The sequence below is a fragment of the Culicoides brevitarsis genome, chromosome 2 (genome assembly GCF_036172545.1).
Source record: "Culicoides brevitarsis isolate CSIRO-B50_1 chromosome 2, AGI_CSIRO_Cbre_v1, whole genome shotgun sequence".
Classification (NCBI taxonomy): Eukaryota; Metazoa; Arthropoda; class Insecta; order Diptera; family Ceratopogonidae; genus Culicoides; species Culicoides brevitarsis.
The window spans coordinates 31,902,987-31,930,355 of record NC_087086.1 but is presented as its reverse complement, the minus strand read 5'-3'; the positions used below and the strand labels follow the sequence as shown (position 1 = coordinate 31,930,355).

Genomic DNA, 27,369 nt, shown 5'->3' with positions numbered 1-27,369 from the left:
ATTTTTAGTATGCAGTCACGTTCTTGCGTTGCGATTCTTAATTTAGTTGGGATTTTTCAGCGAGATCGAGGCAACAGTTGATAAGGAATATTATTTCATGGGAGTGGTTGAGTAGTTTTATAGGCTGTTTTCGGTATTTTTTAGCTTGAATGACATGCTAGATGACAAATTGCATGTTCTTGAAGCTAAAAATTGATCAGAAATGTGATATTTTTTGAATATTTTGAGGGTTTTAATTAAAAAATTTCGTTAAAGTCATAAATTTAAAAAATTTTTCAATAAAAAAAAGCCTCAAAATATTTAAAGAACTAAATTAAAAATATCAATTTCTGAGCAATTTTTTAGTAAAATTCATTATGCTTGAAGTCCTAAAAAATTTGCAATTAAGAAAAATAAAAAGAAATAAATTAAATAAATAAAATAAATTAAATTAAATAAATAAAATAAATTAAAAAAAAATTAAATCCAGTAAAAATAAAATAAATTATTTTAATAAAAATAAATAAATTAAATTAAAGATTAAAAAAAAATTAAAAATTCATCTCTGAAAAATTTTCAATTTAAAATTTAAAAAAAAAAAATTAAATTAAAATAAAATAAAATTAAAATTTAATAAAAAAATAAATCTATTAAATTAAAGTTTTAATAAAAAAGATCTAAAAACTCATTTTCAATTAAAAAAGTAAAAAAATAAATTAAAAAAAAATAAATAAATAAATTAGGTAATTAAATTAAAAAAATTAAATTATTAATAGAAATAAAAAAAATAAATTAAAAAAATTAAAAAAAAATAAATTATATAAAAATAAATCTATAAAATTAAAAAAAATTTAAAAAAAATAAATAAATAAACTTAAAAATCAAATATTTAAATAAATTCTAAAAAATTTGCAATTAAAAATAAAAAAAATTATTTTTAAATTTTAAAATTCAAAAATTATTAAAAACTCACCTTTTAACGCTGATTCAAATAAATTTTGATCAATTTATTTTTACCATAACTGTCAAAAAATTCAAAATCATTAATTATCTCGTCAAAAAACCGCTCATTACCCGTCAAAATACCTCGTAATCCATAAAAACTCACCGCAAAATGACTGATTCCCTCGCAGAATCCCCAAGCATCTGCTGACACTGCTTTCTCCTTTAATTACCAACGCCCTCTCATGAAACGTGATTCCGTTACAACAAGCCACAAACATCATTAAAGCCTTAATTAATTGACTTGCCGTATAAATAAAATGCTGTAAAAACCATGACCCGACCATGAAATGCATTTCTCGTACTTGTCGAGAGGAAAAGAGTGAATTAGCTGTGCGAAGAGAAGAAGAAAAAAATCGACAATAAATCATGGTTTTTGCTCCGTAATCAATCACTCGTTCACATCATTTCACGGACAAAAATAGCAACATTGGATTATAAGAGTTTGCAAATTGCACCCACACAACTTCCAATTGAATTTATATCCGATCCGATTGCACATTTGATGCTGATGAGGACGATAATACGGCACACAACAATATAATAATGAATCAGAATTACAAAACACCCACTCAGTCACTCGCTCCTCTCTCGTCGTCGTCGTCGCACTTTAATTTATTCGTGTTTGCCATGCATTCGGATTTTTTTTTGCTGCAGAGGGTTGCCAGCGAAGTTATCTGTGTAAAAACAGCAAAATAGACAACGACGGCACATAACAGTTAACAATTATTATTACTATTTCTTTTCATTATTGCTGGTTACAAACATTTTAAAATACATCCAAAGCAATAATAATCCTACATTATTACCCGGTGATGCGTCTCTCCATGCCTCGATTTTTTTTTCTGTGCACTGCGAACAGGACATAAAATGTCTGACTTGCATATTGAAAAGTACAGTTTGCCTTTTTTTTCGCAGACTTTAATGGACACGATTGTCGTAAAAAGTGTTGTTGTCGACAATGTTAGTGTTCTGCCGTTAAATTGTGTTAATGATGTACGGGGAATTGTAATTAAAAGGACGTGCAATGGTTAGTTTTTAGTACCGGGAGTCGTTGGGAAGTGTTTTAATGGCGATTTTGGGAAGGTATTAGCTTCCTATTTGGTCGTAAGAGTGATAGTTTTTGCGTTTTACGGTCGAATTTTGGTTAAAAAATTGAGTTAAATTATTAAATTAAATTTTGTTTTAATTATTTAATTAATTAAATTAAATAGTTAAATAAATTAATTAAAAAAATTAATTTTTAAATTTTTTAAAAATAAATTTCGAAATAAATTAAATTTTAAATTAAATAAAAAAAAAAAATAAAAATAATAAATACCTAAATAAAAAAATAAAAACAAAATTATAAATTAAATTTTTGAATTTTAAATTAAATTAAATTAAATAAATAATAAAACAATTAATTTTAATTAAATTTTTCAATTTATAAAATTTTAAAATTATTTAATAATTAAATTAAATATTTGTTTTGTTTAATTTTATTTGGTTTAATTAATTAATTCAATTTAAACTTTTTAATAAATTTGCTCCAAATTAAATTAAATTAAATTAATTAATTTTTAATTAAATAAAATAAGTTAAATTAAATGAATGATAAATACCAAAATAAAAAAAAAAATAATAAAAATTAATGTAATAAAAAAATTGAAAATTTAACTTAAATTAATTTATTTGATTATTTATTTTATTCAATTTAATTTGATTTAATTAATTAATTTAATTGAGAAAATAAAAAAATCACCGAAAAAAATTATTTTCTGGCAAATATTCTACTAAAAATGCTTTGAACAAGACACTAAGCTTCGTAATTATCAATTTTTTCATTATTTTTATTCAAAAAAATTAATTTTGACTGAGAAAAATTTTTTAAATAGAACCTTTCAAGACTTTCTCAGCTTTTTTAGAGCACTAATTTAAGCTTCAGTTCAAATTTTATTGAATTTTGGAATAAAAATTAAAAATTTTGCTTAAGAAGTCATTAAAATATGAAGTTTTTGAATTTTCAATATTCATTTAAAGCTTATCTGGTTCATAATTTTAATTTTCAAAGCCAGACTTTCACCTTTTTGTTTCAAAATTTCATTAAAAATCCATCAACTGACCTTTGTAATTATCATTTTAATGAGAATTTTTCAAAATTCTTTTAAATTTTTAGTCAATTCATTCCTTTCAAGGCCATTTAAAATTTAATATGAACCCTCCAAAATATTAATGACAACAAATTTTATCAAAAAATTCTAAACAACTCAGCAAAAACTTCACTTTTGGTCATTAAAACTACCAAAAAAATTTAAAAACAATTCAAATTTCAGCAAAAACCGACATTCCTGCTCACAAACCGTACAAAACTCTTATTTAATTTCCCTTAAACGCCTAATTATAATGACACGACACTCGAAAAATACAGTAATTATACCTCCCCAGATATTATTTACCTTTATCACCGACATTACATCGCAACGTGCCTCGAACGAACAACATCAGATTACCCGAAAAAAGCACTAAATATGTCTATTAATTAGACGGCTGCCTTTTTTTTGCTTTCGGGCAGACATCGTCATCATTACACTCGACATTAGAAAACAATTGAAGGTGTTTTGTCGGAATTTTAAGGGGTTTGACGATTATTTTATTAAATTAGACGCGAAATCTCCCCTTCCTTTTAATTCATTTTTAACGATTTTTCGACAAAATCCCGAAAGAAATATTTTTTGTGAATTTTAAAATTGAACGAACGACATCTGGAATTAGATTTCTGTCAGTTTAGCAGAAAAAAACGTGAAAAATATAAAGAAAACATTGAACTTTCGTACAAGAAACGAGGCAAGTGTCGACAAACATTTGGCAGAACACCCATTTCTCCATGTTTAATTCAATTTAAATCGACACAGGATTACATCTGATAATAATTATTTGTGTGTTTCCCGAAAATGAAAAAAAAATCCATTCCGATAAGGGGAGTGCGCTGCGCACTTGTTGAAAAAATTACCCGATTTGCATATCGGTTTTCATATCAGGAAACAAAAGTAGGGTGATAAATAATAATAATAATTTTGTTTACGAACTCGAGAGGAGTGCCACAAATTGATATTCGATTCAATTCCATCTCCATCTTCCACAGCAAAAAAAGAAGATTAGACGAAGAAAAAAGACATTTTATTGCATTTCTCGTCTTTTTTTGCTCCGTATCGTATCGAACTGCCTGCAACATAATTTTTATTTCTCTTTTTTTGCCATTTAATCGACGTTATAAGACATCTGTTTAATGTTTTTTGTGTCTTCAGTATCTTTTTTGCGATTGCGTTTTAGTGTTTTTCGCTCTTCATCTCGAACGAGCAACAAAAAAAAAAGTGGTAGAGTAATAACAATCATGTGCAGAGCTCGTTTCTCATCTTTTTGCATGGACATGTGAGTCGATCCGTACAAATATTTGCAATTAATGCGAATATATTGGGTTGTTGACGCCACCTACGCGTGGTAAAAATGCATTCTGGAGATTTTTTGATGTTAAAAGTAGGGAAAAGGCGCTTAGATTGATTTTTTTTATGTAAAAATCCAGCAAAAATCAGTTTTTGTGTGGAGATTTTTGAATTTTTTTTTAGATTTTTTGTGAAGATGAGACAACAGTTGATGAGAAAAATTTTTTATAGGCTGTTTTCGGTATTATTTAGTTGATATTTTGTCCTGAAATTCAAAATTTGATATTTTTTAAAAAATATTTTGAGATTTTTCATTGAAAAAATTCTTTAATAATAAAAAAAATTAAATTAAATTAAATTTTGTTGAAAATTAAAGTCAAAAATTGCTCAAAAATTTATATTTTTTAAAATATTTTGAGATTTTTAATTGAAAAATTTCTTTAAACACAAAAATAATTTAAAATTAAAGAAAATTTTTAATTAAAAAAATTAAAATATTCAAAAATTTTTCTAAAAAATTAAATTTCTGAGCAATTTTTGCCTTTATAACATTAAAAAAGCGCTCAGATGGATTTTTCATACAAAAAATAACTAAGCGGTAGAATAATGTTCGCTAGATAAATACAAAAAAATGATTTTTTTTTGCTTTTTTGTAGTTTTGTGGAGTCAGATGATTGAAATAAAAGTTGTTAAACATCAAAAATGCGTTTTTCATGTTTTTTCTGCACATTTGTATGACGGTTGTGAACATTTGTTAGCAATTTTATCGTGCTTCGTCAATTTTTGTGGTTAGCTGGATGGGATTTCATCAATTTTTGTGCGAAATTTGATACAATATGGGTCAATTTTGATTTAAATTGTTAATTTTAACACTAAAAATGTATCAATTTATTCCAAAAATCTCACTTTTACTCGTTTTTGGTCCAATACTTGATTTGAGAATCAAGAAAAAATTCAATGTTCCCATATGACAAGACCATATCTGCCCCTATGAGCTGTAAATAATCAGAAAAAAAATCATTAACTACCATAAATAATTAATTCTAAGTGATTTTCGTTGATAAACCGACCTTTGAACTTGACTTCTTCAGTCCGCTACTGACATTCCGACAACTTTCTCATGAACTACTGAACTTCAATTCACCGCCAAGATCGTCAATGTACGATAAATGAACCCCTTTTCTCGGAATTTTAATGAAAAATATCACTCTCAGTGTGTTTGATGATGATAAGAAACAAAAGTTGCCTGCGATTAGAGACGCAAGACGAGAGTTCAGCCGGGTCACGGAACGTTGTGTGGGCGAAAATTATTACAAAATAAAGTAAAATCGATGAAAATGTCTCTTTATTTGCTTTGTCGTGCTTCACATCAACTTTTGCTGCTTTTGACTTTTATTTAACATTTTCCAAGCACGCCAACGACGACGAGGAAAAACAATCAAGACATCGCGTTATAAAAAATTTCCCAGAGGCACTCGAATGTGGAAAAAAATCATCGTCAGACATGACATGACGATAAAAAGGAGTAAATAACACAGATTTGATGGGTAAACAGACGCGTCGCTTCTCGTTTAGTGGTGAAATTGAGCTGAAAGTTCTGTCTCGTCGTCGTTAACGAGCAATTAGCTGCCAGGCTTCGAGCTTTTGTTCTACTTAAGCGGCTTAAAATTCTAGAAAAAGAGAACAATCCAGTAATTGTTTCTTGTTAAAAACCTTTTTTTTTCGAACAAAAACAACTGAAAAGGATTTTTTTTTCAACAAAAATAAACGAAAAATTCCGCTTTAGGACATCTGTTTCACATATGCTTCACTCAACGCATCGCATCACATTTTATCCCGTAATGTATAATGACAAACCATAAATTCTTAGTCAAACATGTCAGTCGGTTGTGTTAACGCAAAAACTGAACTAGGAGATATGATTGACGAGAATTTTTTTTCTCGGGTTCATGATCAGATCACTTTATGACATTTTAATGACGGATTTCGTATCAATTGAAAAAAAAACATGTTTCGGATCGAGTTATTAAATCAACGCACGCATGTGGCCTCTGAACAGTTATGATTTTTTTTTTTCGGGGACGGGCAAGGAACGAGAATCTGATCAATCAAAGATAGGTTACAATTGCTGTGAAAATTTTGTGTTTCGCAATTTGGGATTTTAGTGCGAATCATTGTAAAAAAATTCAAAAATTTTAATTTTGGATAAATTTTTGGTTTTTTTGTTAATTTTTAAATATTTGAAACACAAAGAATTAATATTAGGATCTAATTTTGATCAAAAATTCAAAAATTTTAATTTTGGATAAATTTTTATTAATTTTTGAATATTCAAAACAAAAAAAAATTTTTTTTTGATCTAATTTTGGTCAAAAATTAAAAAATTAAATTAAAAAAAAAATTAAAAAAATAAAATAAAAAAAATATTGAATTAAATTTGTAAAATTATGCTAAGTGAATAAAAATTATTTAATGCTTTAACATATTTAATTTATTTTTAAAATTTAATTTAATTAATTTTTTTTTAATTCTGTTTATTTCATTAAAAATTAGTCTAAAAAAATAAAAATTAATAAAATACTCTTAAAATTTAAAAAAATTATGTTTAATGAATATAAAATATTTTTAAAAATTAAATAAAAATAATTTTGAAATTTATTTTGTAAATTTAAATTGATTTTAATATTTTAATTTAATTTTTAAAAAATAAATTTTAATAAATTAAAAAAAAATGTTAAAAATAAAAATTAACTAATTCAATTTAAAAAAAAAAATATTTTAAAATTATTGAATAATTTTTTATAATTTTATTTTTATTATTTTTTTTCAATTTATTTTTTTTATTTGATATTTTTAATTTTTATTATTTTTATCAATTAATTTAATTAATTTTAATTAATTTATTATTTAATTAATTTAATTTTTATTAATTTTTTAAAAATTTTCCTAAACTTTTATTTTTTAAAAAATAATTTTTTAAATATTTCACTGCGAAACACAAATTCCTCACAATGCAATTTTTTTTTTCGTTTACTTAAACTACCTAATGAAACGCCAAATTAAAAAAAAACCTTACACGTGAGTCAATTTTTTTTTGTTTGCTTTGATATAATTGTAAAGAGACACGCAAGCAGTTCGCTTCAATGAATAATCGTTCAGATATCTCGTTAATACTTATTTTTTTATTCATTAAGGGACAAAAGTAGCAAAAAAAATCAGAATCGATTGAATTTCAGCATGGAGACAACAAAAAAAATATTGAAAGGACAAAAAATCGCCAAAGGGCAACTTTTCCGATAAAAAAAAAGTTGAGAAAAAAAATAAAAAAAAATCTTGGCAAAGTGTGAGACATTTCGTGATGATGATTATTAATTTTTTACGAATTTAAGCACTTTTTAATAAAAAAAAAAGAATAAAAATGATCAACAACGAAGAAAAAGAGAAGCAAGAGAGAGTGCTAAATTGTGCACATTAATTTTTTTTGATGATAAATGATTTTTTAATGAGTTTCCCTTTCATTCGAGCACTTTCGTTGTCTTTTCATTGTTCGTTTTGACATTAAATTCAGTTCAACAATGTCGCTGGACGACACCTTAAACGGGTTAAATTTTTTTTCTCTCCTAGACTCGAACTTAAATGATGATTAATGTACTTTTTTTTTCGAAAAATATGTCGAGACACATTTTTACCTGTTCCTCTTCGGTACAAAACAAGACCTTAGACAATTATTTCAATGAATACATAATTACATTCTTGAACAATTCTTGAATGCTTCGAAAAAAAATTCGAGAACATGCATTGAAATTCCTTTGAAAATTATTTCATGTCATTAAATTTTTTTTTGTTCATCGGGATTAAAGACGAAAACGAGACTGAGACACATTTTTGACCAACTTTAATATTTTTTTTTCGTTCAAAATTGTAATTCAAGGTCGTTTTTTTGTGTAATTCTTCGGAATTTTGTCTCGTACGGTTCACGAATTCATTCTGGATCATAAATTAGAAGCTTATAAGACTCTTGAGCGACGAGATTTTACACCATATTGCACTTAGTCGGTCGTTGTCATTGTCGCCACTTATCATTAATCATCAACGCGACTTGATTTCGTTGCCTTTTCGGTCTGGAAGTCTCGTGAAAATGACGCGAGAATGGATGAACGTGAGAAAATTGTTGTTTTTTCGGCAGAACAGAGGAAATTTTTCGAAAAGAAAAAAAAATGTGAAGGATTATCATTCTTTATGACGGCAGCACGAAACGTATGGATAAGCTCTTAAAACTGCACCAGATTATCACAAATAAAAATAAATCATGCAACGACGACGAGCACGTAAAGAATTTTCCTGACTCACGTTCCATTTCTGGAAAAATAATTTTCATATATTTGTTTTTCTTTCGTTTTTTTTTGTTGTTTTACCGACAAGAATCGAGACACAATAGAATGACTCATAAAAATTTCACATACCGCACCATCGTTGAAAAATTGATTTATTGCAATTACGATCGATTCTTCGTGAAAGTCGAAATTTATGAGAATTTCGTGCTAAAAAAATTTTTTTTTTTCAACAAAAAAATTATTTTTTTTAGTCTTTTGATTAATTAATCAATTACCACTCGAGTTTTATGGAAATGAACTTCCTTCCGTGCTTTTTTTCACAAAAAAATCCCCTTTTTCGTAGAAATCAGTTGTCATCTCCCGACTTTTTATTCATTTTTTTTTTATTTTTTAGAAAAAAATCAGATTTAAAGAGACCACTAACGATTTTGCTGCTGCTTCACCACTTCCTTTCCCTTTTTTCCTTTCTTTCTTTTTGTTCGTTCGTTCATTCAACGTGATTAACATCATAAAAAAATGAAATATGACAAGCTGCTATAACAACTCATCTTGCATTTAATTATTACCGTCAGTTATTTTTTTTTGTATGTGGAATTTTTTTTTTAATAAAATCATATAAAATCCTTCCTTTCCTGTTCTTTTTTAAATAAATGTTTGTTAATTTAGGATGTTAGTGGATTGTCGGGGAAAAAAGTGAATTTATGGGTAGATTATGAGTATTTTTGGTGGTCTGGGAGAAGATTTTAAATAATTTTGAAGAGAAATTTTTTTTAAAGAAATTTAAATGACTTGAAGTGAAGCGAAATTTATGGTTTTTGTCATTTTTTGATGGTTTGGCCTTTTAGAAGTTTAAAAGTAAAAAAAAAAATAATAAAAAATTAAAAATTTAATTATTTAATTTATTTAAATAATTTGATTTTTTATTTTTTTTAATAATTAATTTTTTTTTTTATATTAAATTTTTATAGAAATATTTTTTTTTGGTCGAAAATCTAAAATTTAATGATTTTTGAAGGTCTTTTGCGGTTTTTTAACCAATTTCGTCTTTAGTATGAGTCAAAATTGTTTATCTGAATATTTTTTTATTGCAAAAATTTTACATTTAATTTTGTTTAAGGCTTGTTAATGTTTTTTTAGGTTATTATTGAAGCGTAAATTGATTAAAGTTCAATTTTTTTAACTTTTTATAATTGATTTTCACAAAAGTGAGTTAAAAATAAATTTTTTGAGTCTAAAAATTTTAAATAAAAATGTTAAATTTAGTCAAAATTTTTTTATTATAATTTATAAATTTTAAAAAAATAATAATTTTAATAAAAATAATTTTGTAAATTTTTTTTAATTTTTAAAAATTTTTTAATTTTAATTAATTATTTTTTTAAAATTTTTATTAATTAATTTTTTAATTTAATTTTATTAATTAATTTTTTTTTATTAATTTTAATTCAAATTTTCATATTTTTAAATAATTTTTTTCCAAATAGCGAAAATTTTAACTTTAAATTAATTTTTGTTTTTTTGTTGAATAAAGCCAAAAAATGCCTTAAAAATATTTGTTTTCTACATTTTCAATAATTTGCCTTCTAAAATTTTTTTTTAAACTTCAAACCAAGTCAAAAACATTAACTCACCAAAATTTACTCACGCATGACACGTCCTTATCCACGCGACACACGAAAGGACATCCCTTTAATATCCATATTCTTCACTTCTCTTTGTCACGATGACCATATGCCGGCAATTTTTTTGTCATATATTTTTTTTTTCATTTAAATGCCGGCTAAATTTATTTCCAACAAGCATCGAATTAAGCATTCTGCGACGAAAGCCGGGACATTGACACACAATAAAACATGCTGCACGTTAAAAATTAATTTTAACTGTAAAATTATGCATATTCCATGCCACTGTGTTTGGTCTGGACAACGAATAAAAGAGAGAGATTAACAAAACTTTCCATACGACGAAGTTAATTTGTTAAGCAATTCATGTTTAATTTTTTTCTCTCTTCATCAATTTTTGTACATGAGAACCACCGGAAATACTTTTCATTGTACTCGAATTTCGTATTATTCAAATTGCTTTATTAACTTTTTGTGTTCTTTCATTGTTAAATGATGATGAATTTTTTTTTCGATCGCATCGCTGGAACTGGAACGAAATTCTAACACCTCGTAAAATTTATGCAGAAATTTTTTTTTTTGACACAATAAAATATTTTTCGAGATTGTCTTCGCTCGTAAATTGCGGAGAAAAGACACACATGTGAGTCTCGAACGGCAAAATTCCCTAATGAACAGTAACTAAGAAGTTTAATGTCAAGAGTGGAGCAGAGACAAGTGATGCATAAAACGATTTTGATTGTCGAAATGTACATTTTTTGGCATAAAAAAGGGGGAGAGACGCGCTTGTCTCTTGCCTGTCTCTGAAATTAAATGAATGTTAATTGGGTTGAGACTTGGTGATTCATTTGCTCAGCAAGAAAATAAACGAAATGTTGTCAGAAATGTTTTTTTTTGACAGAGAAATCATCGTGAAGACCCTCGAAGGTAGGAAAGAATATGAAAGAAAGACAAAAAAAAATATTGTTTGCTAAATTTGGGAGAAAGGTATTCTTGTTGAAGTAAAAATTGTCAAAAAATCTTTAAATATTGGCTTAAAAAATTATGTAGAGTTAAAAATGTAATTTTTTCAAAAGTCACGTGACCATTTTTTACCAAAAATTCTGAATTTATTGATTTTTTCAAAATATTTTTAGATTTTTTAGAGATAATTAAAAGTTTAATTTTAATTTAAAGCCAAAAATTTAATTTTTGCTTAAAATTACATTATAAATAATTAGAGGAAATTTCATAGGTCACGTGACTTGAAATTTTTCTTGAAAAGTCATTTAATTTGTTTTTTTTTCAACAAAATTTATGTTTTTTGAATGAAATCTTTGACAAATACTTAACTTAAAGAGAAATTTTTACACTTTAGGTTCAAAATTATCTATTTGAAGAAATTATAAAGGTCACGTGACCTAATTTTTATGAAAATTTTCAAAAAATTAAAACTAAATTTTTTAAAAATTTCAAATTTTCTTAAAAAAATATCAATTTTCTTACAAAATTTGGTAATTTTAATCATGAAACTTCCTCTAATTACTAAAAAAAATTACAAAAATGACCATTTCCAGAGCAATTTCTCGTACGACAATGACCTCAAATCAACAACAAACACGTAACACGCGATTCGTGTCTCTCCTGTTTATTTAAATATTTAAATTTACTTCAACATAAATCCCATTCTAGTAAACATTTCGTTAAGAACAAACACTACTGCTTAACCGCTCTTCCCAGAATCACCCGAGAAATGCAAGAAATTCAACGACACTTTAGTAAACTTGTTGCCTCCGTTCTGCAGAACGAAAAAATAATAAATACTCATTTTACGAGCGAGCGACTTTCCACACAATTTATTTATGAATTTCAATAATGTTTACACCAAGATTACACTATTCGGGTACAAGACATAAGTTCAACAAAAAAAAAAGGAAACAATTCTGTATATTTATCTGTTCCAATAAATTTTTTCTTTATCGAGAATACAAGACGTGAAAACAAGGCAAAAGTTTGTTTGTCGAACATAAATTTATTATTTCTAAACTAATAATAAAGCAAATATAATGTTCGTTCGTTGCACTTGCACTTCGAAGTTCATGGCGGCGCGCTGGAATGGCAGGAATTTCTATCGTTTGCATTGTTTTTTATTAAAATAAATTGATAAAAAAAATCGCTTGATCTTGTCTTGTCTCCGTTTTGTTCTTCTTGAAAAATATGCAGAAATATTCATTAAAGTGATGGTAAATGAGCCGGAGCCGGAAATGTAATTGAATTTCTTCATTAAAACAGCTCCGAAAGACGAGTCTTTGTACAAAAAACCACAAAAATTGTTAACCGCAAAACCAGAGTCGATGCATTTTGCGAACATTTTTGTGCTAAATTCGAAGTGGCATTTCAATTAAAACGTTCTTGATTCGTAAATTATGTTGAAATGTTTGTTTTTTAACCGCTCAGGGGTGTAATGTGATTAAAAAAAAATATAAATAAATTTAAAAAGTTATTAATAAATTAATTAATATAAAATTTAATTATTTTTAAAAAAATTAATTAAAATTTTTAAATTATTTAAAAAAATATTTTAATTAATTTTAAAAATAATAGGAATTATTTTAAATAATTAAATATTTTGTAAATAATTACTATTATTTTTAAAAAAAAATATTTTTTTAAATAATTTAAAAAAAAATTAAAATTTTTTAAATATTTAAAAATAATTTTAATATAAAATAATTAAATTAAAAAATAAATTTTAAATTCAAATTTAAAAAATAATTAATTTAAAAAAAAAATTTTTAATTTTATTAAAAAAATAATTTTAATTAATTTTAAAAAAATTAATTTTAAATAAAAAATAATTTTTTTTTTTAATAATTTTTCGATGTTTTTTTAATAATTTTTAATTTTTTTTTAAAAAATTTTTATCAATGAATTATTTTAAATAAATTTTTTTTATCAATTATTTTTATATAAAATCCAGTAAGAATTAAAAAAAATTAATTTAATATAAATAAATAAATAAAAATAATTTAATAAAAAAATATTTTTTATTAGAAAAATATTTAAATTTGATTAAAAAAATTAAATTTTTGTAGAATTTGAAGAAAATCAAATAAAGAAAAAAATTTTCTATTAATTTTTTTTAAATTTTATTAAAATTAATTTTTATTAAAAACGACAAAATATTCACTCAAAAGTCGTAAATAAAAATATTTAAAAAAAAATAATTATTTCAGCAAAAAAAAAAATGTAATCCACTGAACAAGATGTTAAAATTGCAACATTGTTTCAAAATTTGACTTAAAAAATTCTTAACTGCAATTCTTCAAGCTGCACAAAAAAACAACACAGAATTAAAAAGACAAGTCCAACCACACACAACGCAATGTCAGTGCAATCGCGACCTTTAGCGCACATCCCGAACACGCGGGCACGCATGCATTCCTCCATTGTGTTGTGTCAAAAAGTGTCTAACATAAATTTATTCTCAGAGTTTTTTTCTCGTCTTCTTTCCGTTCATTTAATTTCATTTCATTATATTTTAACAACCAGAACAAAACAGAAGACTGGAATGACGAAAAAAATGTTAATCAGAATTTTTATGCTGCTGCTGCTGCTGTTTTGTCTCAGTAATGAATAAATTTCGTTTTGTCATGAAAGAGTTTTCTCCAGACAAATTTTAGAGTTTTTGACGACAAACAGAAATAAATTTCTTGTGTGGGAAAATTTCTGTCCTTGAAAGTTTTTTTTTGTGTTTGATTATCCGAAAAATACCGGAAAAAGTAGAAAAATTGAGGAAAATCGCCTCATTTTTACGACTTCTTTATTCAAGGTTTCTCTCGTATTTTTATTTTATTCATCAATTTTTATATTATTTACTTGCCAAGTAACAGCGCCTGACTGGCGTAAATTCAAAAAACACTGAAAAAAAAAACAAGAAGGAAATCTAAATCATCCATTTGCGACTCGCATTTCCTCTCCTTGTTTTTCCGTGTACTTATTTTTATGTTTCATTTATTTTTATTTCTTTTTTTTCGTACATTTTCGGGGGTTCGCCTTACTTTCGTTACTTAAATATGCGAAACAGGTACAAATAACTTGCGTTTGTTACTTTTTGATGGTTTTTCGTCGTGTAGCGGCGCGCAAAGCAACATGTTTCGAACGAAGAAAATTCAATCTACGAAACTTTCGAGGCATTTGTTGATCATCTTTTCGCTTTTTTTTTTCTTTAACTTTGGCAAATAAAGCAAGGCGCGTGCAAAAAATTGAGAGACAAGTAAATACAATTTTTTTTCTTGTCTTTATTTGCTTTTGAATTAATGAGATTTTCGGTAGATTTTGGATTTATTTTTTTGCTTTTCGTTCGCTTTGATGACGAAAACCGCATGATTTGGTATTGATTTTGGGTGACACAAGTCAGTCGGCAGTCATGATGATGTGGAGAAAAAAAAGTTTGTTCTGATTACTTGCAAAGTTCTCGGTAATCGTTTGGGTAAACAATGCGTGATTGTTGGGGAAATTAAGATTGATGCGTGTTTGAGGTCTCCTGCTGATTTTTTGTTTTTACGATTTTTGTCGTGAATTTTTTTTCGCAATTTTTATTTTATTTGGTTTCGGTAACGACCAAAAGCTAAAAAAATTAATAAAAAAATATAAATTTTCAAGAAAAATTTTTAATTTTGTAAAATTAATTTTTTTTAAAGTAAAAATAATTATTTATAAATTTTAAAATTAATGAATTGAATTTTAAAAATATTAATTTTATTTGAAAATAATTTTATTATTTTTTTTTAAATTAATATTTAATTAATTTTTTTAAAAAAATAAATTAAAAAAAAAATAAACTTAAATTTAAATAATATGTTTTTTTAAATAATAAAATATTTATTTAAAAAATAATAAATAAATTTATTTTAAAAAAATAATCAATTTATTTTAAAAAATTAAAATAATAAAAAATTATTAAAAATATTAAAATAAATAAAATTAAAATTATTCCAAATAAATTATTTAAATATTTTAATAATTAAAATTTATTTTTTAAGGGATTTTTTTATTTTTTTATTAATTAAATTAAAATTATTTTTATTTATTTTTTTTATTTGTTCTAAAATTAACAATTTTTTTAATTAAAAAAAAGAATAACTCAAAAAATTTATTAAATTTTTATAAAAATAGAATTTTTTAGTAGAAATTTGCAATTTAAACGCCAAATTTCAGTCGATAGAAATATTCTAAAATCTTCCCAAGTGCAAGGTTAACGTTCGACCTTAATTTTTTTGTAGCTCCAAGGCATGCATAAATAATTTATAATTGCCTACTTTGAAAATCTTTATTATTTTTGTCTCTCTTTCTTTAGTGTTTTTTTTTTAGCCAAGCTACTTACTTCAGTGGCAATAAAATTTAATATTTATTACACCTGACTCTCGCATTACATACCAACCCGTGTCATGTGTGAGCCGGACATGCATGAAACGAACGAAAGGATCATAAAAAGATATTTTTACTCTATCCTAGAAGACGATGTCTTTGCAATATTATTAATTTCTTCGTTGCTTCTTACGAGTTTTTCGTCTTTTACGTGAGAAACTTTATAATCTTATTTATTTTTTTTCCCTTCTTTCATTACAGTGGACTTAACTTCCAAGATTTATTGGTACGTTTGGGTGCAATAGACTCGCCGCCGAAGACACCCTGCATTCTTGGCTTCGAATGCGCTGGAGAAGTTGAAGCCGTTGGCGAAGGTGTCGAGGATTTCAAAGTAAGTAGCTTCTGTTTTTCTTTTTTTTTGTTCCGTAACCGCATCGAATGGAATTTCGTGTCTAAAAATTTCTACCTGTTTATTTTTTTTATTGACAAATTGACATGAAACGGCTTTTCTTTTATTTTATATCAAAAAATTGTATAAAATTATTACAAAAAGTAACAAAATACAACAAAAAGGTTTGAGAATAATAGTCGTGAAAAAAAGAAGGGCAGCAACGAATATTTATGATCTTTCATGTTTTTTTATGGTTTTTTATTATTACGTGTTTGTTTGTTGATTTGTTTGGTTATTTTTGTTTCTTTTTATGTGATTTAATTCAAGGAAGGAGAATTTTAATTCAAAAGAAATTTTAACACCGACGCAATTTGAGCGGCATTTAAGTTAATTAAAAAACTTCCCTTTTAATCTTTTCCGTTTTGCGTTGGCGGTGATTTTTTTTGAAGAGTTTTAATCCTGTTGAAGTAAATATTTAGCTAAAAATACATTTTATTCGGTTATGAACAGCAAGGTCAATTATTTCAATTCATAAAATAATAAATTTTGCAATATTTGACAAATTTTTAATATATTTTTTTAAATTTTTAATTAAATAATTATCAAAAAAAAAAATGAAATAAAAATATTAGTTTTTTTATTAAAATTTAAAAAAATTGTTCTAAAAAAAATAATTTAGCACTAAAATTTAAAGAATTTAAGGTTTGAATTTAAAAAAAAAAACATGTAAAAAAATAAAAATAAAATTAATTAATAGAAAAAAAAAAAATAAAATTAAGGTTAGCTCAAAATTTAATTTTTTTAAAATCATTAATTGAATTTATTTAATTATTTTAAATAATTGTTTAAGTATTTTTTAATAATTATTTTATTTTTTTTTAAATTATTTTTATAATTTTAAAATAATTATTTTCATTTTTAAAATCAATTTTATTATTTTAAAATTATTTTTTTAAATAAATTGTTTTAATTAAAAAAAATATATTTTAAACATTTATTATTATTTTTTTTTCTTTAAATAATTAAGTTTGTATTTTTGTTTGAACATAAAATATAAATAAATAAAATTTCATTTAAAAATTTTAAAGCTTTTGCCCAAAATTCAAAAATTAATTTATTTTTTTTTAAAATTATTTAAATTATTTAAAAATCATTATTTTTTATTATTTTAATTTTAAAAAAATATTTTATTTATTTTCGAACTTGAAATTTTAAAATATAAAAAAAATAAAATTTAATTTAAAAATGTTTGTCGTCAAACCCTTATCATAGCCCAAAATTTGAAAAAAAAAAATAGTTCATTAAATTAATTTTAAAAATTTTCCATTAAAATTAACTTCAAGAATGCAAAAAATAGCTTAAAAAACAATTTATTATCACCTTTTCTTATTCCACATTCAATTTCAACGCGACAACGACGACCTCGGTATCTTCTGCATTTTAATTACAATTCATTTATTGCAAATTATTTGCTCTTGATAGCCAAACAAACAACGACAACGCCATTCGTTCATGTCACTCGTACGACTCGCTTTTTAAAATAACAAATTTTTTGCTATTTATTCTCTTATCTTTTGTTTTCTGTTAACTTTACCGCGCTTTTCTGTGTGTTGGTACCTTTTTATTTAAATATTTCACTTATTTAATAGATGCGGCACACGAAAAAAAAAAACAAAAATTAATTGCATTTTTTTTTCTTTCTAGGTTGGTGACCGTGTCGTTGCGCTGCCTGAATACCGTGCATGGGCCGAATTGTGTGCAGTTTCGACAAAATTCGTCTACAAACTGCCCGATGAGTTGTCATTCCAGGATGCGGCGGCTATTTTGATGAATTACTTGGTGGCCTACATCATTTTGTTCGACTTGATCTCGTTGCGTCCCGGCAAATCTGTCGTCGTACATTCGGCAGCTGGCGGTGTGGTAAGTAAAGTTTTTTTTTAAAATGAAGCGCATTGAGAGTCAAATGAATTCGCATGTGAGCGAGAGAGGGTCACGTCGTAAAAAGTGTTGAAGCGTGAAAAAATGCTTCGAATTGAATTGAATTAACATAAATTTTGTGTCGTTTTAGCGAATACTGGGCAGAAATTGCACGAAATCGGATTTTTTAGTGCAAAAAATGCTAAAAAAAAGAAGATTTTCAGATTTTTTAATAAAAACGGAATTAAAGATGAGTGGTTTTTATGTGCTTCAAAGGCAAACAAGACGAAATACCACAAAAATCATTGAAGAGAGACAACGACACACTCGAAACTTTGCAACAATTTGACGTTCGACAAAGTTTGTAGACATCCTTATCGTCAAGTTGTCGTCTGAATTCCTACCTTTCAAGGATTTTTTCATGTCTCGCATTAAATATTGAACATTATGTTACTTTTTTTGTATGCAAATTAGCGATTATTCTCCATTTTATTACATTTAATATTTTTATTGTGCGGTGCAAGACTTGATAAGGGTAAAAAAAAAATAATTTTTATATCAAAATTGTGTCAATGGCGCTCTGACATGGAATACTTACCGACTAATTCCTCGCCTTTTTGGCGTCTCGCGTGTGTGTCTCGGCTCGAGAACGAATTTTTCGCACGTCACCGAACGGATTGCAATTAAAATTGACACAATTCCAAACGAATTCCTTGAACGAAACGGGTAATTTACCAACTTTTCAATAACATGGCCGTCAAGAAATTGATTAGAAATGTAAAATTGCTCCTTGTTGGTGTCGATGCCATGTACAACGATGATTACTACCTTCAACTCTAAAATTATTTTTGACGCCAGACTGTCTGTCTCATTTTATTTTTCGCTGTTTGTTACCTGTTTGTTCTTTCCTTCGGTTTTTTTTATTGTTATTATTCATAAAATAAAACAATTTACGCAAAAAAACATAAATAAGGACGAAAAAATAAAAATAAAAGGAAAGAATGGGGAGAAAAATTAAAAAAAAAAACAAAAGTCAAGTAGGTATGAAATATTAAATAAGTTTCGTTTGTTAGTTTCGTTCGCCTACGTTTTCTGTCGTAATTATGACGCAAGTTTGTTTTGTTCCTACAGGTGAATGATGCACGTTGCGGTTAATTTTTTCGGCGGTTACACAAAAAAAGTTTTTGTTTTGATAGGAATTCATTAAAACTAATGAATGGATTGTTCAATTATTTTTTTGTGATTCATATTCGAGAAATTTCTACATAAATCCTTGATAAAAAAATATTTTTGGTCCTTTTTGATGAATAATTTTACGATTTTTTATCATTTAGTTTGTTTAAAAACGTGAAATAACTGTAAGAAGCTTGTAAAACCTAAAAAATACAGAAGAATTTATAAAAAATCATCGAAAATAAGATAAAAATGGTCTTACAGCGACGAATCCTTCTATTTTTATATCTATTCCATAAGCTTTAATCTTCAACGGAGGCGTATTTGTTTGACTAAATATCAAAAACATCTTTTTATACTTCATGGATTGCGTGTACCAATTACTTCTGAACATGGATTTGGATAATTCTGAGTTCTAAAAAAAATAATTAATTAAAATAATGAAAAAAACTTAAAAAAAAACTTACATAGTAACAGATTTCATTAGCATGCCAATATAAAATCCATAGAAAAAGTATCATTCCAAATAATAAAGTGGCTCCTGTGATTTTTTGGATGACATCTGAGGTCTGAAATTAATTAAAAAGAAATTAAATTTATTATCATTGAAAAAATTTTTAATATTTTTTTTAAAATAAAAAAAAAGTCATAAAAGTTTTCATCAATTTTCAAATTTTATAAATCAATTTTATAAAAATTAAAAAAATTTCATAAGAATTTTTATTATTAATTTTTTTTTAAATTAATTTTTTTTTAAATTTTTTTTTAAATTTTTTTTTTAATTTTTTTTTTTAAATTGAAAAAATTAATAAAAATTTTGATTAAAAATTATTTAAATTATTAAATTAAAATAAGACTTACAATACAAATGTGGTACAATAAAGCACAGATGAGTCCACTGAAAATAATAAAGTCAATAAAGATGTAAATTGCCATTAATTTCGACAGTTCCTTGATGAATTTCAGCAATTTTTGATGTTTTTCCATGATTCCTTCAAATATTTTAATAATTTCTTTATGATGGGTCTTAGTTTCTTGCCAATTTTTAGTTTTTCTTAAACTTCTAAAGGTTTCCCATGCATTTGTTGATGAAGATTCCAAAGCATAATTATCTAAATTTTCCATTTTATAATTTAAAATCTTCAAATAACTGATACAATAACAATGCAACGAAAGTGTAAACGCAGGCCAAGTAGGTACGAATAAAATTGCTACCCAGCAAATATAAAATTGAAAGATAAAAATTTTGTAATAATGTCCCCAAATATCATTCGTTGGTACCCATACTTTAAAAATCGTTAAAGGATGTGAGCCACTTTGAGGATCGTAGAAAAATGATTTAACGAAGGGATATGCTGACATCGAGTTGGCGATAGCTGTTGAGAGTGAAATAAATCCAATGGCAATTTTTTTGTAGTATTTGATGTTATTTAAAAAAATTTCCCGCTCTTTTGAGTTTTCACTGTTTAAAATTTCAGAAATTTCGCCATCAGCTTCCTTTACCAAAGTGAGATATCCTAAAAATAATTTTTATTAAATTTTTTTGTACTTTTTTTTTGAAATTTTAAACAAACTTTTTCGATTTCCATAAAAGCTGAACATACGAACCACTGTTGTTGCATAAAGAATTGTGAATAAAAGATTTTCCATCATGTCATCCAATTTTCCCCAATTTTGAAACAAATAGACGTACTTTTAACAAAAAAAAATTCAAAATTAAAAAAAATAATAATAAAAATTAACAAAACTTACTTGAGTAACATGGAAGATCATAAAAGAAATTGTAAAAATAACTCCTCTGTAAAAATGTAATTTCCAAAATCTTTTATTCTCCGCAGAAATAATGTATCCAAACCACTTTAAGCCTTTTAAAGGTATTCGAAAAAGTGGATTTTGGAAAACTTGTTCATCCAAAACTGAAGATTTTATCGAAAAATCCATTTTTTATGTATTTTCTGGACAATTGTTAAAGTAACTTTAAACGTCATGATTCAATTTTTTTTCTTTTTATACAAAAAAATGAAAGGGCTTAATGTGATCTTAATTAGTTAAACAAAATTTTGGTAACACATGCTGCAATTTGAAATTTTCTCATCGAAAGTTTGTTGATTTATTCGTAGATTTATGAATGAACTGAAGTTTTAGTATTTTTCCATTCATTATTTTTTTCATGAAATTACTCATTCGTCTAAAAAAATCGAGAAAAATTTAACACTTTTCCAGGAAGGAAAAAATTTGATTCAAAAAAAAATTAAACTTTTTAAATATTTAAAATAAAATGAGAAAAGTTTTGAAGAAATTTATCAATTCTAACAGAATTTTAAATAAAAATTTTAAATTATCATGATTTTTTAAAATTATTTTGAAAAAAAATCTATTTATATTCTTATATTTCAATATAAAAAAATTAAAGTAAAATAAAAAAAAAATAGTAAATTATATTAAATATACCGGAATTTTGTTACAAAGCCCGTATCCTTGTGAAAACAAAAAAAATGGGAAGGAGGAAATCCAAAATATTTTAATAAAACAAAATTATTTCAGCTCATCGAATTTCATCATCATCATCATATTTTTGTTAAATTCAAGAGCTACTGGATATAAGTAAAGCTAAACCTGTAAATGAAACGAAAATCAATCATATTTTAAACAAAAAAAAATATTTCACTTCTTACGTCATACAAATAGTGACGGATTTACAATGTTGGCTCAGAATTCTTTAATTTTATTGCTTGGTTTGAATTAATTAGAATTGATTTTGAACTTAGAGAGGCATTTTTTGAAGAAATTGATCCTTCATAATTCTCAAAGGCTCTGTTTTCAGCCTTACAAGCCCAAAGATAAGTCCACAACTGCATATTCGTCTCATTTTTGTACATTTTCACAACTTCTGCAAATGATTTTGAATGAAAGCAAACAACGAAATTGAATATATTTCAAGTACTTACCATTCGTTCAACAGGTATTTGTTCCTAAATCTCGTTTGTTTTCTTGACAAGTCCATTTTTTCATTCAAAAATGATATTTTTAGGTCAATCATAGCAAATATCTAGTTCTGTTACCTCTTTTTCGCCTCTTAACTCTCAAATTCCTCGAAACAAAAACGAAATCGAATCGAAAATCAATATCATAAAATTATTATTCACAAAAGGCACCAAAATATTTTTTTGCGATACTTACGAAAAAAGGACAGCAATTTAATATTTTTCTTCGTTGTACCGAAAATCTTCTTTGCAAGTTAATTCAATTTTCTCTTTTTGTTGTTTTCGCATGAAAAACACTTTTTAAAAGGTTTTTTCCTGAAAAAAAAATGCTTTGCCAAGGACACTTTTTACTACAGCGACACGAGCGGTTTTATTATCTTCTTCCATAGTTTTTGCTCGATGTCGTAAAAACCTTGCGTAAGTGTGCGTCAAAAGTGGAATGACACGCATTTTATGGCCTTTCTTTCGATTTTTTTACGACATCTTGGCCTATCGCTGAGCCCGAGTGGATAGTGATTGCATGTTTTTCGGTCTTTCCAACAAACAAGCTACTACTTTTCGGCATTAACACACGAGAAGAAGGTAATTGATCGATCGAACGATTGGAAAAAACAGACAACTAACTTTTGCAACATTGTACGTCGGGTTTTCTTAATTGAGCGTGCAAAGATGAAAGAAAGTGATTTTTGCGTTTTCGTTTTTTTTTCATTAAAGGTCGCTTTTTGTTGGACCTTTTTAATGGAAAAATCTTTTAATGCTATCTTTATGGTCGTATTGTGTGTTGAGCGAGCGTTGAGTGTTATTTTCGAGCGAATTTCTTATTAATTTTTGGTTTTTCTTTGTTTTCAGGGACACGCGATTGCTCAATTGGCCCGTACCGTTGACAATGTCACCCTTTTCGGTGTTTGCTCAAAATCCAAGCATGAAGCTGTTGCTGGTTTGTACGATCATGTCATCGATCGTGCTGATTATATCAATGAAATCAGAAAGTAAGTACATGATTTTTAATAGAAATTGATATTTCTAACTAAAAAAATGTTTTTTTATTAGAAAATTAGTATTTAATTAATTTTAATGAATTTTATACATTAAATTTTAATTCAAATAATTTATTTAAATTAAATTAAATTAGTTATTTTATAGAATTAATTACATTAAATAATATTTTAAATGATTTTTTATTAAAAAATTATTTTTTTTTTAAATTTGATTATTTTTTTTATTAATTTTTAATTTAATTTATTTAAAAATTTAATTTAATACAAATACCTAAACAAAAAAAAAATGTTTTTTTTATTTTTTTTAAAATCTTTAATTTAAATTTTTTATTTTTTAATTTTAATTTTTTAAATGTTTTTTTTTTAATTTTTTAAAAAATAAATTATTTTATTTTAAATTAAATAATATTTTTTTTATTTTTAAAAATTATTATTTTTATAAAATTAAAAAAAAAATAATTAAATAATAAATAAATTAAATTAAATTAATTAATTATTTAAAGATTTTTTATTCAAACGTTAATTTTTATACTAAAAAAAATATTTCTTACTAAAAATTTACCTTTATTTTAATTTCAGGGTCTCATCGGATGGCGTCGATGTCGTCTTGGATTGCTTGTGCGGCGAAGAATGCAACCGCAGTTACGGATTATTGAAGCCCATGGGCAAATATTTGTTGTATGGCTCCAGCAACGTCGTGACTGGCGAGACAAAGAGCTTCTTCAGTGTTGCTCGTGCAGTAAGTTTTCTCGTACTTTCAACAAAAATTGTCAAATTTAATTAAAATTTCCTTTTTTTCAGTGGTGGCAAGTCGACAAAGTCTCCCCCATCAAATTGTTCGACGAGAACAAGACTCTTTCCGGTTTCAACTTGCGTCATTTGTTGCATCAACAACAACAATCCGACTATGTGCGCGATTGCGTCGACAAAGTCTTCGCTTTGTGGAAAGACGGCAAAATTAAGCCCGTAGTTGACTCAACTTACGCCCTCGAAGACGTCTCCGAAGCCATGCAAAAGATGCACGATCGCAAAAATGTCGGAAAATTGGTATTGGATCCCGCGATGGAGCCGAAACCAAAACCCGCAACGCCCGCCAAGACGAAGAACAAGAAGCAAGCGAGCGAGGACAAGGCCGAAGAGAAGAAGGACAAAAAGTCCAAGGATGAAAAGAAGGAAGACAAGAAAGAGGAGAAGCAGACAAATGGCGACGGAGATGCCGAAAAGAAGGAAAATGGCGACGGGGATGCCGCTAAAGCCACAAACGGCGACAGCAATGGCACCGAGGAAACTGAGGAAAAGAAGGAATCGAGTTGAATGAATGCTGCTGCTGATCGAACGAATGATGATGAATAAGAATTGATTAGAAATGGCCATTAAGTGATTAGGTTAATGAACACAAAAACAAAAAAAAAAATTGAAAAAAAAAATCACACCACCCCCCCTTATTCTACTTTAAATATTTGTATTTTATTATCATAATTATTATTAATTATTTTTATTTTTAAATGAAAAACGCTGAAATTTGACTCAAATCTGAATGAAAAATATCAAAAAAATCACAGAATCAATCAAAATAAAGGCAAATCTAAATTTTATTTCCACGGTTTCAACCAACTTCCAACCAACCTACTTACTTATCAAAAAAGAACAAAAATATCACAAGCGAAGTGCAAATTTTTTTTATGAAAAATATATTTTAGAGTAGAAACACACGAATAACTGTCAAAAAATCACATTCACAAAAAAATAAATAAATCTAAAAAAAAAATGTAAAGAGAGGAAAAAATATTTTTTTATAAAAATATATTTTTTCACGGGAAACGTAGCGTGTAGAATGTCCCGCCTAAATGTAAGAAAATGGGAACAAATCAAAAACATTCAAATTTCATTCCAAAAAAAATATTACAAAAAAAAAACTGAAAACAGGAACTTCGCTGCCATTTTTCTACTTTTTACTCAAAAAAAAAAAATCATTTTAAATTTTCGATCCGTTCCATTTTTTATAATTAATTGTTCATCGTTGAAGATCTTGTTTAAATAAAAAAAAATATTTTTTTTTAATTATTCAAAATATATTGAAAATATTATAAAAATTATAAAGATAAAAAATTGCAAAAAAAATCTATAATAATAAAATATTGCTTTTGATGTTAAATTTAACTAAATAAATAAATAATAATTATAAAAAAAATCAATAATCCAACAATATGAAATGCAAAAAATCCTTATGATGATGACTTGAATGAACTAAAATTCTCTCTCTATCTTGTTAAGTGTAAGTATTAACGTGAAAAAAAGATGAAGCGTCGTCATATAAATTATAAACGCAAAAAAAATATAAATATTGAACAAGAAAGAAAAAAGTATGAAATTTAAATAAAGAAAAAAAAAAGAAATTAATTATTAAAATATTAATTAAGAAAAGAGAAGAATGATAAAAATATATTTTGTAAAAGCTTATATATGAAAAAAATAATTTTTTATTGTTTTATTTTATTTTTTTACTTCATTTTTATTTTTTTTATGGTTTGTATAATTTTTTTTTATTTTTTTTTTTTAGACAAAAATTGAAGCTTTCATGCTAAATTGACTGAAAATCACATGTCAAGCTTTTGTATTCCATGGTCTCAGGACTAAAAAAAAATAAATAAATAAAAATTGCACAAGTAGTAATCGAACAATCGGAAAAAATTACGGCCAACAAAAAAGTCTTTCTCTAGAACTAGAAAAAAAAATCACGTCTTTTGACAATGTATTTTTGAATGACGAAGAAATCGAGCCAAGTATCGACAATCAGGTTCTAAAAAGGTGAGAATTATTATAGAAACTAGAGAAAAAACACGAGCTTTTAAAAGATTCACAAGCGCATTAAAAGCAACAACGAAACCTCAAAAACAAAAAAAATAGCTCACCGATATTTTCAAAAAAATTCTCGAAACAAAAAAATCATAAAAATGGAGCAAAAAAAATTTTAAGCCTATTCAACGTAAATTTGTAACAGTGACTTTCTATGCTTTTATACTGTAGCTTTTGCAAAAAAAAAATATCATTCAAGTTTCAAAACTTTTCTAGAAGCATTTACTGATAAAATAACTAACTTTGAGCTTTTTACACAAAAAAACAACGGAAAATTTTATAATATGCGATTATATCATATCACTAAAAAAAGAAAACTACTAACGAAACCAAAAGGCTTGCTAAAAATGCTTGTGACAGTTAATGACCAATGAAAAATAAAAATATTTTAAAAGAAAACCGTAGATTAGTTCAACGAATATTTTTCCATCAATAACGGAAGGACTTTTTTGCAACATTAACAATAAATGATGGTTTCTCATATATATAAATGTATTAAAAAAAGAGGCTTTGTTACATCAATATTATTAAAAAAATTTTTTGAAGAACGATTCAGTGTTACAGTAGTTAGTTGCTTTTGAGACATCTTCGGCTTCTTTATCGGAATTGAATAAATATCAAATTTTGAATTAAACTTGCTTACTTTTGTGAATGAAAAAAGATCAGTAAAACTAAATCAGTAAATTTAATGAAAAGAAAAAAAAATAATCAGAAATATTAATCAATAAATGTACTCCACACTCCACTCAAAACTAACTTCTAATTACTTATATTGTAATCTGTAATAAAATTACCCGGAAAAAATATTTAAATCAATAAATTAAAACAAACAAAAAAAAGTTATCTGTATTATTATTATAAATATCTGTATAAAATACAATATTAAAAAATATTATGGATAATAAAAATAATAAATAAAGGTAAATAACAAAAAAACTGCAATTAAATTTTTTTTATCTTTGAAATGACTTCTAGGTTGCTACTGATTAGGAATTGAGGCGCATTTCTTGAAAAATAAGGGGTTTTGATGGTTCAATAGATATCTGTCAGTTTAAATGTAAGTAATAAAATTACAACTTTCTGAAGTTAGTTTTTAACTTCAAAATTTATGACACAGCTGAAACTTTAACAAGCAAATTATTTTTTTGCTTTAACAAACACTAACCAACAAACTTTAACAAACAAGAAAATTAATTCAATAAAGCACTACAATTTTTAAACAAGATATTTTTTAAAGCAAAATAATGTAACCACAATATTTTCTAAGCAGCAGAGATCAGATTCGCAGATGAATTTATACTGCCATCAGCTATATCTAACAAAATTTTGGAACAGGTTCAAC

At 25.6% G+C, this 27,369-nt stretch overlaps 1 protein-coding gene across 1 annotated transcript in view; it reads left to right on the top strand.

The window, feature by feature from the left end:
* Positions 1–24,766, top strand: part of LOC134830382 (synaptic vesicle membrane protein VAT-1 homolog-like) — a 37,443-nt gene extending 12,677 nt beyond the window's left edge. The window contains exons 3-7 of the mRNA XM_063843846.1: positions 15,970–16,099; positions 17,804–18,019; positions 23,023–23,162; positions 23,751–23,910; positions 23,973–24,766. Of these exons, the coding sequence (XP_063699916.1) occupies positions 15,970–16,099; positions 17,804–18,019; positions 23,023–23,162; positions 23,751–23,910; positions 23,973–24,485 (1,159 nt within the window). The 3' untranslated portion in view covers positions 24,486–24,766. The remainder of the gene's footprint in view (positions 1–15,969; positions 16,100–17,803; positions 18,020–23,022; positions 23,163–23,750; positions 23,911–23,972) is intronic.
* Positions 24,767–27,369: the final 2,603 nt, after the last annotated feature.